This window comes from Malania oleifera, chromosome 4 (assembly GCF_029873635.1).
Source record: "Malania oleifera isolate guangnan ecotype guangnan chromosome 4, ASM2987363v1, whole genome shotgun sequence".
In the NCBI taxonomy this organism is placed as follows: domain Eukaryota; kingdom Viridiplantae; phylum Streptophyta; class Magnoliopsida; order Santalales; family Ximeniaceae; genus Malania; species Malania oleifera.
Window position 1 is genome coordinate 37,153,697 of NC_080420.1, and position 13,974 is coordinate 37,167,670.

Here is a 13,974-nt window from a genome sequence, read left to right on the forward strand (position 1 = left end):
TCATATGATGAAAGATTTTTTATTTAACAAAAGGAGCTATATAATTAAAGTAATCAATAAAAAGGAAAGTGGTTATTATGAGAGGGAGAGAACATCAGCCAGACCTATAAGTCTAGTATTTATCTTCTTATCCTCTAAAAAATGGACGACTCAACAACTTTCAATGATTTGGGATAGTTAGGTTTTTGCTTTTATGGATCATAGTCCAAGCTTGCTTTGGACCTAACATTGGAGCAGCTGAACTCTAATTTGTACATATCCTTTAAATCATTTTAAACAACACCAAATCGAACAAGAACATACCAATTCCATAACTCTTCTTAGTAGATTAATAATTGATTTTCATATAGACCCTAATCTAAAACTTCTTATATTACTTGAAAGCCTAATAATTCACATATGTTCACTTATACAAATCCTTAAAGCAAGCTTGTTTCAAATGTTATAGGAAAGAGAAGACAAAGAGAGTTAAAATGATCCATTTTAATCTGTTGTAATACGTGACTCATATTGAGAGGAACACATATACAAAGAAAGCATGCTGAGGAAAAATAAGGAAACTGATCTGTAAGAAGAAATAGTCGACGGTTTAGCCTCTGGAAGAAACCATCAACGGTTTTAGTCTCAGTATGAATCAATTGACGATTATAGCTTTGTTCGACACTGTTTTTGAATTTTGAATTAAGAAGATCAATAGATTAGGGATTTGGAGGCAAATCCTTAGGGGATTGATATTGGAGCATTTAGGGAACTTTCTAATCTCTTTGTACGTGTAGGTCTAGCATATATACAATGTTGTAACTTTGGTTTTTGACATATAGTAAATTTTAGCCGCCGCTTACTCTTGTGGACGTAGGCATTCTGCCAAACTACGTTAATTCTTGTGTCATTGTTTATTTGTTTTCCTTATTATTTGTGTGATTTTGTTTTTGTATTGTTCATCGTTAGTTTCTACATTACACCATCCAGGAGTTACCGTTGCTCATTTATTTGCACAACATAATCACTAATAAAAAGGTACTTTTCTTAAAAAAAAGTATTTATCTAAAGGATATGTACCTAAAAATAATTTGAAATTTATGCTGTTTTCATAAAAATATTTTTTAAAACTACTCACTTTAAAAGAATACTTTTTAAAATAGATATTTATTTAAGTATAAATCAAATACTATTTATTTACATAAATACTTAATTTAAGTATTTTTTTCCATAATAGACTAGCCGCGGAACTGTGGGCATGCGTGATGCGCGTGCTCCGCAACTTTTGAGTGATAATTATAATAAAATAATTTAATAAATAACTAAATATATTATAAAAAAAAATATTATTTTAAGAAAGTTATGGCTGATTCAAGGTATTTTTTGAAATATTTATGGGTAGTTATTAGAATATTTTTAAAATATACATGGGTAGTTATAAAGACTTATTAAAATTTTTTTTTATGAATAGTTATAGGGATTTTTTTTAAATGTAAGAATATTTAAAAAATAAATTATAGAGATTTTTTTTAAAAAAAATTTATAAATAATTATAGAAATATTTTGACGAAGTTAAAATTCAGAGGAAGAAAGAGGAAACCCCTTTTTTTTTTTTTTTTTCCTGGAATATGCACCCGGTATCCACGCATCTATTTTACGGTTCACGTGAATAATCCTGCGCCTTGAAGAAAGAGGAAACCCTTTTTTAATAGTAGGGATTCTTGTTTTTTAAAGTAATTCCCATTGGCCCATTATCAAACAAGGCGCCCTGTCTCGCGCCACTCATAACCGACACCGCCTAGGGTTGGGTTAGCTACCCCGGCACAATTCGTCGCTAGAAATTTGGGATTGGTCACAACTTCAGACCTAACCACCCCCAAAACGGAAGCTCAGAAAAACAGCAGGAAACACAGGAAGCAAATCTGAGACACAGTTGAGCAGCTCTCCTCTCTTCAGCTTGCTCTTCTACCCATTCATGCCGACCCTGACAAATTTCTACACCATGCAAGAAGCCTCCCTGCACGACTCCAAGGACGACTGCTGGGTCGTCATTGATGGCAAGGTTCCCCCTCTGCTTTCTTTTTCGTTTTTCTAATTATATAAACACATGTTTTTTCTTTGTTTTGCTTGAACTGGTGAAGTTAAAGATGGGCTTTTATTTGTTTTTATTCTGATTGTACACCTGGGTTGTTGTTATTACGGTGTTTCTATGCTTTCTATTGAATGTTTTCTTGTTGGATGTGTTACTACGCCTTGCTATTTTCCTCTTTTGTTCCTTTAATTCACTACCTTTTTTCGCTTTTCTTTTGATTACCTAATGGTTATATGTAATCACGCTCTCTATTGATCTGTTCTGCTAGTGGGTTGTTATCCTTAAAGATGCACACTCTTTTGTTTGTATAAAATGTTGAATTATTAATTATATGGTAAAAATTTCAAAAGCCTATCCATCATGGGCTGCATACACACAAGGTCCACAAACTAACTATGAACCCGTAGGTATAACTGACCTGATACCGAAGAATGGCAATCACTAATCATTCTAGATCTCGGCAAGTATGCCCTAATATTTGACATTCGCTTAATTAGGGATTTATACACAGTAGTGTTTTCCACTCAGTGTAAAATTCTTCTATTTATCCACTAGGACTGCAAAAGTCGAGGATTAAGAAAATGTTTCTCTGGAGAAATATATTAATTCAAGCAGCTTATAATGTTAATGTAAATGCATGCATAACACAATAACTGGCAATAAGATTTACACGATATTGTTGGGGATAATGTATTTTTCAAACTCATTGCTGCAACAGTTAAGGCTGGAAAGATGGGTTGATGCCCACTAGTTGACCCATGAGTCATTTATTTAATACTTCAATTTGAAAGTGTCGAGAGAAATCAATTGGACTAGATAATGAGGGCAATATTCTTCTAAGATTGTGACTAAATGAAGACAACAGCGTCCAGGATTTTTTCTGGCGAGTATGGTGTCTCACTTTTCTGGCAACTTCTGAACCTGCTACTTGTCTTTGGTGATGCTGATGATTGCTCTACAGCAGCAGGTTTGTGTGGATTGTGATGTTTAGGGTTTGGTTTAGTGGCAATTATGCAATTAGGGTTTAGGTTGGATCTTGCTCCAATGCCATGTTGAATAATTGGGTGAAATGGAAGACCTAGTCATAATGAAGGTCTCTCCCTCTATTTATAATGTATGTGAAGAAAATATCAATGACCGTAGTACCCATTAACATATGCCTACTAAATGACCAAAATAACCATTAACATCCTCAAAATTTATGTGATTACACTGTACTCAACGTGCATATTGATCTTCTATCACAATCAATGACTAATGAAGTTTATTAGCTGCGTTTAATTTCCAATAAAAAAACAAAGCAAAACAAGACTGAACAAAAATGAATTACTTGGATCATGCATATAAATCGTGGACAAATTGGGTAGCTCAAATGCCGATTGTTAAATTATTTTCAATCATATGCCTTTATCCCAATTCATAATTTCACAACAATAAGCATATATATATATATATATATGAAATCAATAAAGTAAATTCTGAAAATGTGAATACTTGGCCCTAATGAATGCATTTATGTGTTCTCTTTCTTTGGGTTGAGAGAGGGTGTGTGCACAGAGAGCAAACTACACTTGTCCTTTGTTTGTAAGTTGTAGGTTGCACTAGGTTTGTGTGAGGATAGGGAGTAGGGACTTCCCCTTCTGTTTGTGTTATGTAATGTAAAACCCTGCTCGTCATGGGACACATACACATGAGGCCCATAATAAACATAAACCAAAGGTATAATTTACCCCCTTAAGAAATGGAAATCAATGGCCATTATAGGCCTAGGCTAATACTCTGAAATATTTGTATTTCAATTAATGCGGATTTTTATAAATGTTGACTATGCTAGTCCATTGATAAAGGAAAGTTTTAACATAGAATATTTTCCCTTTAATATTTGGATGATCCCTAACTCATGTGCTTGGTTTAGCTTCAATCATAGTTAGTTTGACCATAAATTTCCTTTGTTTTTTTCAATAAAAAAATAAATATATTAATTGTTGAATAATTGGGTAAAATGGAAGATTGATCACAATGATAGGTCTCTCCCTCTATTTATGATGTATGTTAAAGCACATACCGATGACCATTACACCCTTACTAACTCTCACTTGCTAAGATAATGCTCAAACACTAACAATGCTAAATGACTAAGATAACCATCAACACTCCACCTCAAGCTGGAGCATATATATCATATGCTCCTGCTTGTTAAATAAGAATTCAACACAAGAACCCCACAAGGGTTTAGTAAATAAATCAACAAGCTGCAAATTAGACTTCACATGAGAGATGGTAATGAGTTTCTGCGCAAGTTTCTCTTGAACAAAGTGTTAATCGACTTTAATGTGTTTTGTCCACTCATGGAAGATCGGGCTGGAGGCAATATGAATGGCAACTTAATTATCATAAATCAGCTCCGTAGACTAAGAATATGGAAAGCCTAGTTCTTCCAACATGTTCTTCAGCAAAACAAGTTCATATGTACTATGAGCCATGGCCTTATACTCGGATTCAACACTTGACGTGACTACCATAGTTTGTTTCTTACTCCTCCAAGAAACTAAATTTCCACCAATAAAGGTAGGGTATCCAGTTGTGGATGTTCTATCGGAAGGTGATCCGACTCAATCTACATCAATATATCCTTGAATATGAGTGTGATCTCGATCCTGATACAAGAGACCTTTCCCAGGTGCACCTTTGAGATATATCAAGATGCAAATCACTGAATCTCAGCGACTTGTTCTTGAAGAATCAAGAAATTGACTGACAACCCTTGTCAATGAAGATATATCCGACCAAGTGACCATAAGAAAATTCAACTTTTCCAACAAGTCTCCTATATTGTTCTAGGTTGGGCAACAAATCACCCATATTTGGCACTAGCTTACTGTTAGGATCCATAGGTGTATCAGTGGGTTTGGACCCCAACAGTCTAGTCTCATCTAAAAGATCAATAACATACTTCCTCTGTGACAAGATGGTTCAAGTACGAGATCTCGATACTTCTATACCCAAGAAATACGTCGATGTTCCCAAATTCTTTGTTTGAAACTTGGTCTATAGGAAATGCCTTAGGCATACCTTGATCATCATCACTAGTAATCACAATATCATCCACATAAACAATAAGTAGAATATTTTCATATAGAATATGACAATAAAATACAGAATGATGTAGTGCACATTGTTGAAGGCTAAACTCAAGTACTATAGCACTAAAGCAACCAAACCATGCCCTCGGAGACTTTTTCAAATCATAAGTGACTTCTTGAGTTGACACACTAAGACTAACTCCCCCTAAACTACAAACCTAGATGGTTTTGTATAGACCTCCTCTTGAAGATCCCCATGTAGGAAAGCATTCTTCACACTAACTGTTGTAGAGGCCAATGATAGGTGATGGCTAAGGAGATGGCCAAACAAACTGAGGCAAGTTTGGCAATAAGAGAGAATGTGTTTGAATAGTCCAAGCCATACACCTGAGTATACCCTTTAGCAACAAGGCAAACCTTCAATTGAGCCATGGAACCATCTAGATTGACCTTCATATTGTACACTCGACGACAACCAACCACAAACTTATCAGGAGTAAGATGTACCAATTCCCAAGTGTCATTATCCTGTAGAGCATGCATCTCTTCTATCATTGCATTCCTTTACCCATAACGGGACATGGCTTCAGAAATAGACTTGGGAAGAGCAACATAAGACAGGGGTACTAACAAAATAGTAGTATGTGGGTGATAAGAAATCATAAGCAACAAAGCTAGAGATTGGATGTTGGGTACAAGTGCGTTTACCTTTTTTGAACAAACTATAGGATAATCAACCACTTGGGGAAGAGGATCATCTGATGAGGGAACTGGAGGCGTAGAAGTGGACCTTAAGTCGCAATGTGTACACTTGAAGATTGGGACTATACAAGAGTTGAGGAGGACTCAAACTCGATGAAGGAAATAAGTTAGGATTGGGAAGGCTAGGCAGAGGAAGGGACTCATCAAGGTCAATAGAACTCAAGGAATTAGAATGGTACTGTGTAGACTCAAAAAAGGTGATATCAGCCGAGAAAAAGAATCAATGTAAAAAGTGGGGCTATAACATCAATATCCTTTTTGAGCATAGGAATAACCCAGAATTATGCATTTTATAGTACGAGGATCCAATTTATCCCTTTGTAGATTTAATTGATGAACAAAGAACACACAGCCAAATATTTGAGGAGGAAGGGAGAACAAAGGAACCTTAGGGAAGATAATTGAATATGGGATTTTAGCACCAAGATAGAAGATGACATTTTATTGATGAGAGAGCAAGCGGTGAGCACATCATCACTCATAAAACTTTGGGGACATTCATTTGATACAATAGGGTTCAAGTGACTTCAAGAATATGCCTGTTTTTCGGCTCTGCAACTCCATTTTGTTGTGGAGTATGGGCACAAGGTGGCTGATGGATCATGCCAAAGTTTGTAGGTAGTGAAATGGGTGTTGAAGTACTCCTTGGCATTATCACTATGAAGTATCCACACTAGCATATCAAATTGAGTCTTATTTGAGAACAGAAAGCACAAAAGATATTAAGCAACTCATAATGGTCTTTCATCAAATACAACCAAATCATTCTAAAGTAGTCATTGACCAAAGTAACAAAGGATCGAAACCCCAACTTTGACTTGACACGACTAGGATCTCAAACATCGGAATGGACTAACATAAAAGGGCTAATGACTCTTTTATTGACTCGGGAAGCAAAGGGAACACGGTGATGCTTTCCTAAGTGACAAGACTCACAATCAAGGTTAGACACGGAACTCAAAGTTGGAACTAGTTTTTTTAACTTGTCCAATGATGGATGACCAAGGCGACAATGGATTTGATATGGCATGGCAATGGTGCTACAAGCAATAGGAGAAGAGAGTGACTCGAAGTAGTGAAGTCTACTAGCCTCACATCCTGTGCCAATTGTCTTCCTTGTCTTCAAATCGTAAATAAGAACAGAATTAGGAAAGAAGGTTACAGAGCAATTTAATGACTTTAGTTTTATGGACATACATGAGACTAAAAGGGGATTTAGGAATGTAGAGTATACAAGAAAGAGAGATGGACGGAGTAGTATTTACTATTCCTATTCCCTTGGCAGCAATACTAGACCTATTAGCAAGGGTAACTTGTGGTAGATTTGTAGAATAACAGAGAGTAGAAAAGAAGTAGGTGACACCTGTCAAATGGTCAGTACTCAGTAGCAACAGGGTCAATAACCCACGGACTAATGAGAGAGATATTGTATTACATACAGACAGTATGACTACTATTCTAAGCAAACAATGCAATGTGATGAGATGCTTGATACGGTGGGAACCATGAATACTCCGCCTTTGAGACAACTATAGTATGTTGTTCACTCAAACAAGTAACTAAACGTGGAAGACACACTTTTGGGATTTGGGAACTCCTTCCCAACACATATACAACCTCAATAGGGCAGCAGATAAAAAATACACAGCGGACAGCATGTTTTTGAATTCACCAATTCGATCCCTACTTACAAAACCTTCGACAATTGATGCAAACCACAAGCCCACAATGTATGAATAAAAAACACAGAAAATACCACTGTTTCAGGCCTAATAAACAGAATAAACATTGACAAACAGCTTCAAGAAACATCTAACAATCATTCCTCAGATGTTGTAAATGAAGCAACTGAAAAAAGTGAGAACCTTGGACAAAAAACGTCACAAAAAACTTTAATAATATGTTTATAGAGGGATTTGAGCACTGCTGGAAGAATTCAGGCCAGAAACATGCTTGCGGTTGGCTTCATGCGCCAGTGCGTGGGGTTGACTGGTTCGTGATGGCATTTGGGTAAGTTTCTGGAGATGGGATTTCATTGGGGATCAGATTGACAGTGTCTCTGGGTGACAATCGTATTTTTTTTTTTATGCAAACTCTATAGTGCATTTTGTGTTCCTGAACTGACAGGGTCACCCAGGAATTTTTTGGCGACTGTTCTGGCTTCCGGCAGCTACTGGCCGTATTTTTAGGGCTATAGTGTTGTGGGAAATTCTTCTACAATGGTAGACATGCAGTGCATTTAGGGTTTTAGGCTTCAGTTTCGATGGCGGGTGTGACAATCAGGATTTAGGTCTCAGAATCATGCTCTGATACCATGTTGAGTAATTGGGTAAAATAGAAGACCTAATCACAATGATATGTCTCTCCCTTTATTTATAATATATGTCAAAGTACACACCAATGACCATAATACCCTTACTAACTCTCACTTGTTAACATAAAATTCAGAGATTAACAATGCTAAATGACTAAGATAACCATCAACATTAATGAAGAAGGAAAAATACAAGAGCTAGAGGACAACTTGATCAATGTCTCCTAAATTTGAGAACCTTTTTTTTTTTAACAAGCATAAATAATGCATGTCTGCATTTATTTATTTACTTATTTATTTATAGAAAGATTGTATTCTTTATGTTTTCAGTGACTATCACTATAATAAACTGATCCAATGAAATGGGAATATGTTTAATCCTTTCTATACGCCTATGTTGTATCAAATGGAGCTTTGTTTGGCTGCAGCAGAGTTCTCAAGTACATATAAGGAAGCTGCTACAGTTTTCCATGCTTCTGCCATTTGTATTTCATTATTTTGAATAAATCCAAATTATTTATGAAATTGTGAATTACTTTAATAATTTCACTGTCACATAAATTCTTTCCTTTTCTCCCTACAGGTAATTGTTGGGATGAATAAGCAACCGAAATTTAATATCTGTAGAGATCTTAACATGATCAGTTAGTTTTAGTTGAAAAGGAAAATATTTTGGTGAAAATTTTGTAACCAATAAGTTACTGGATTCCAATCAATAGTCCTCTTTTTCTAAATGATTCTTGTCAATGCCCCAAGATATTTGCAGCCCTTGTAGGAGAGCCCAGATATCTGCTGTGTCATTGTGGTGCTTCTCCTAATTTTGAGTGAATGCCTTAATCCTAGTGCAGTATTGATGGTGCTGTACTCTGATCCTGTGTTTGGGTCCTTGCTTTTGACAGTTTCCCACACGCAGCTGGTCCCAAGCCTGGATAAAGAAGAAAATGGTTCCCTTAGGTGGCTGATAGGTAGCATAAGACTTTATAGATATTCAATAATATGGATCCAATGGCCGATCTCACTTGGTGGGACTCGAGGCATTGTTATTGCATTGTGGTGGTTATTGTTTGTTATTATTGTTGTTGCATGTGTTCAAGACCCCAACACCATCATGAATGGAAGTTTTTTTTTTATTATTTTTGTGTTGAAATGTTATAATTAGATCAAGTCATCACGGTCGTGGACCTTTAAAAATTATATTTTGGAAAAAAGACCCAACATATTATTGTTTTTTAGAAGTCCTTTAAACCTCATTGAATTGAAGAATCCAACTTATGTGCAACTTCGATGTGTTTTGCTGTCATTATGCCATAAAAATGAAAGCCTGTTATTTGTAACATGTACTAGCTAGCAAGTCTTTCTAGTTTACAATAAGCGTTTTGATGTTTTGGCCCTTGCCTTTGATTCATCCATTTTGAAATATCTCAACTTTATTGGGGATTTAGTCATTTTTCTCAAGGCATCGGACCAAAAAAATAGAGATAAAAAAAACCCCAAGACTAAATGAATTGTCTGGATTGCTAGAATTAGCATTCTGTAAGAAAACTATTCCAAGTTTTTGATCATAGGTCCAAAATGTTGATTGGCAGAGACTGGCATTTTCTGGTAATTATGGTGTAGAAAACAATGGATGAAAAGTTTTGGTTGCTAATGTTTTTGGTTAATTAGAAGCAAAAATTTGTTGCCTTGCTTAGAAGTAAGCATATGTGCTGGATTCTTAGAGATCAAACGGGGCCAGCTCTTGAACAAATTATATTCCCATCCAATATATCATGAATAATGCCACAAGGAGGAGATAATTACATACGACAAAACAAACTGGTTGTACTGCATTTCACGTAAGCCACCGCAAATGAATGAATTATTGTTATTTAGCTTATGTAATTTCTCCATTATTTTCAATATCAAATTGGATTCTATGAACAATATTTTTCTTTTTATGTATGTGCATTTTGCCTAATGGTACTTCATATGATTTATTAAACTCAAAAACTATATTTTTTTGTTTTTTTAATTCAACCTGCCTGTTCTTACCAAACCTTGGTTTCTGTGTTGATTGTTGAGTTGTGAAATCTACTGCAAAGCATGTAGAGAAACCAATGCACATCATTGCTCCATTTGTTGTTCACGTGCCTGCTAACATGCTTATAGTTGCTCTTCATATTACTGAATGGTAAGTGTAAACTATCATTGTGAAGTCTGGTCGACATTCATGACCTACAACTGTTAAGTTTTCAAGAGGAACTGAAAATCATATTATAAAGTTCATTAACCATTGGCATGGGTGCGGGTGAACAAAAATTATTGATAAAGAAGAATTGAACTTTTGGTTTGGGTTTTTGATTTATATAAAATAAGTTTTGTACTTTGATTTTGTTATTACAAATTGACCAAACTGAAAACTAAGTATATATATTTACAAAAATAAAATGTAATATAATTTAAATTTGTATATTTTTATTAGAATTTAATAAATCTATTTAAGTTATTTAATTTTTGTATTCAATATTTTCTAAAATTTACTTAAACAAGTAGTACTTTGAAAGGCAGGGGCGGGGGGATGGGGGGTGGGGAATTTATACAGGGACTGCTCATATTTGGTCTTGGCTTAAACTAATCAACATACATTTGGGGAAGGAGATGGGAGTTTATATTAGGAAAAAGGGGAGGCCAACCCCCTCCTACCAGTTTTGATGTGGGACAGTGGGGAATGGGAATCGTCTTGAGCCTATGAATACCAAGGGAGGAGAGGAGAATAATATGTGGTAAGCTGCAGCCTGCATCACGGGAGATCTGTCCCACATCAAAAAATTGAGGAGAGGGGCAGTTGCCCTTCCATCTAAAGCCAACAATACACCTCTAACTGGAACCCAAGAATTCATTTTCCCGATGGGCTTCTGAATGGGCCTGATGTTAGGCCCCACGTAAGCCATCCATAAGTTTACATCATAAATTCAGATACAAGATATCAAAAGGTTTTATGAAAACCTTTGTTTGGTCATTGGTATAACTGAAATTATAACTGCAGCATACTGTCAAGCCAATGACTTATTTTTTTGAAAAACCTTTGATTCTGGTTTGGTAGCGGTTTATTAATTGGAAAATCAAGCTATTCAGTTTGGTCTTGGTTCTGGTCAGAACCAAACCAAGTTGAACAGATTACACCTGTAGGCATGGTACCAGATAGAGCTTATATCCACACTTTGTGACACAAGCTGTCATATTGTAATTAACATGAACATGTAATTTAAAAAATGCAATAACATGTTTCATTCGAGTAATAATTAAAAATTTAGACGTGCATGCCCAATGGCCTATTTCGCAGTACTATCATTCTAGGCATCACTATCATTTTGCTTTCTTTTTGTTTGCTTGGTGGAAGGGGTGTGGGGGTAGTAGCTGATAGAACTTGGTGTTGTATATTGTGTGTAAAACTAATTATTTCAACTGATCTTTGAAAGCTTCTTTGTGCACATCTAGCTACAAGTGTGGAGCTATTTGTCCCACTAAAAGTATTGAGCTCTCCAAAATGATAGCATTTTATCCTGTGCTGAGCCAGTGAGCATGAGCTATGGGAAGCTAATTAGTTGTTGGGCATTATAATTCATATCATTAATTGGTTTGTGTTTCTGCATCAGAGGCATCATATTTTGCATGCTTTTTTATCTTTATTGTTTCACAATGGTATATATAAAATTGTTTCCCGCTTCCCTTCTGTATTTTTACACGCACACAGACACATGTATATGCGCATGTGTAATGTGTGTATGATTACTTTTCCTTTATTTTCCTTTTCGGTAACAACAATCTGCTCTGGTATCTTGCTAATCTCAGGTATATGATGTGACTTCTTATTTGGATGAACACCCCGGTGGAGATGACGTCGTCCTTGCTGTGACTGGTATGTTTTAATTTTTTTTTTTAAATCTCTGTACTGGGAATCTTTACAGCATCATGGAGCATTCAATTTATATAATCTCATCCCTAACAAGAATTGTTACAAGTCCTTCGTACGACACATCTGAAGACAATAAATAAATAAATAAATAACAAAACAAAACAATTCTGTAATGTGACATAGGTGTGTCTAATTTTCATTGAAGGGAAAGATGCAACTGATGAATTCGAAGATGCGGGGCATAGCAAAAGTGCGAGGGAGCTTATGGAGAACTTCTTTGTTGGTGAGCTTGATGCATCCTCTACAGCTATTCCTGAACTTGAAATTTCTGCCAAGAAACAACCGGTAGTCCTTACCCAGAAGCTCATGGACATTACAGCGCAACACTGGGCTGTTTCTGTGGCCATTGTTGGCATCTCTGTTATTGCTGGTTATCTATATGTGCGTAGGAAATAAGCAATTCTTTTTGCTTCCTTGTTGATTGGTATGGCTGTTGTCATAAATTTTGATCGTGTAATTGAATGAATGTGCATTTGCCTCCAGTATTTTTAGGGTTTCTGGAACTAGGAATGGTCACTAATGGACCTTCCTACTACACATGAATGACACGTGTAGCTCATAGTCTTTCAGGAAGACAACATTTGAACTGAAGGTGGTGATTGTTATGTTTACAATTGTGTATTCCTACAGCAGGTTGAAGGGAAATTGCCCTCTGCTATCAATCTTCAGGGTTCAATAATCGATTATTTTTTCATCTTAATAATGCCCTTGAAAAGTAATGGCATGACTGTGTCCTCCATCTTCTTTTAGAATGACCAATCTTCCTGCAAAATCATTTTCATCTGTGTAGGTGAGGGAAACAGTCAAAACCCAAAATCTCCTTGAACAAACAATGCCTTACAACAGACTTAAATAGGGCAATTCCTGCCCTCACGAGTGCAAGATTGATCCGGAGTTAAATTTTCCCAGTTGAACATCTTCTTTAGGGGGACGTGGCGGTTGTGTTGTACCATACACATATGGGTTATTCGTTGCTTGATTATTTCAAATGTCTAATGTATCGTCTGGTTGCCAGAACCTAGTTTATTGGCTGGAAAGCAAGGCCTTTAGTGATTTTGGCTTCACTTGGGCAATTGATATTGCAACGTGATGTAATGGAACAAGCTTACCTTTAGTTGCGGGAGTTTATTCAAATGGAGTCAATTCATGGATACTCATTTGATTCGACTTGAAATTCTTAAGCTTGAATCTCAACTTGAACTTGAATTTGACTTATTTCTTTTCAAAACTTGAGCTTAGCTTGACTACTAGTTCGTAAAACTAGAGTTTAATATGATTAAGTTTAATTTAATTATAAAATAATGTCAAGTATTAAATAAATACATACATTCATATGAATGTAGTACTAAAATAATGTAGGCAAGTATAAAATACGTACATATCTGCATATAGGACTAAATATGTGGATAAAATACGTAATATGTGTGTGCGTGCACTATGTGATAGTAACCTAATAAATTTCTTTGAAAGAAAATGTAACAAGACAAAATAATATGTTTTAGGATTTGTCAAGGGCATGTTCCTTTATTCTAATTTTGGGGGTCAAGGCTACTTTACTACCTTGAGGATTGGATTTTCTTTTCTTTTAGGTGCAAGGGTCAGCCTGAGAGTTCCTTGCTATCTCAAAGAAATGCCTTATTTTTCTTCCAAGTTTGAGGGCTTCCTTGGCTGGTTGGGCCATTTTACAAATAAGCCTCTTTTTTTCTTTGAGGCAAGTGCACTTATAATAGTAATAGTAATAATAATAATAATGTAACAAATGCTTGATTGAGTTTGATAGTATTGTGAA

At 35.7% G+C, this 13,974-nt stretch overlaps 1 protein-coding gene across 1 annotated transcript; it reads left to right on the plus strand.

The window, feature by feature from the left end:
- The first annotated feature begins 1,726 nt into the window (after positions 1 to 1,726).
- Positions 1,727 to 12,864, plus strand: LOC131153491 (cytochrome b5). The gene is made up of 3 exons (XM_058105834.1): positions 1,727 to 2,041; positions 12,062 to 12,128; positions 12,331 to 12,864. Exons 1-3 carry the CDS (start codon positions 1,955 to 1,957, stop codon positions 12,579 to 12,581), a joined length of 405 nt encoding a protein of 134 aa, XP_057961817.1. The 5' UTR covers positions 1,727 to 1,954; the 3' UTR covers positions 12,582 to 12,864.
- The last annotated feature ends 1,110 nt before the right edge of the window (positions 12,865 to 13,974 follow it).

Excerpts from the sequence above, each read along its gene's own strand:
- LOC131153491 (XM_058105834.1), top strand. The coding sequence starts at position 1,955 with ATGCCGACCCTGACAAATTTCTACACCATGCAAGAAGCCTCCCTGCAC. Across the intron at positions 2,042-12,061 it reads GGGTCGTCATTGATGGCAAG|GTATATGATGTGACTTCTTA; the intron begins GTTCCCCCTCTG and ends TGCTAATCTCAG. Across the intron at positions 12,129-12,330 it reads CGTCGTCCTTGCTGTGACTG|GGAAAGATGCAACTGATGAA; the intron begins GTATGTTTTAAT and ends TTTTCATTGAAG.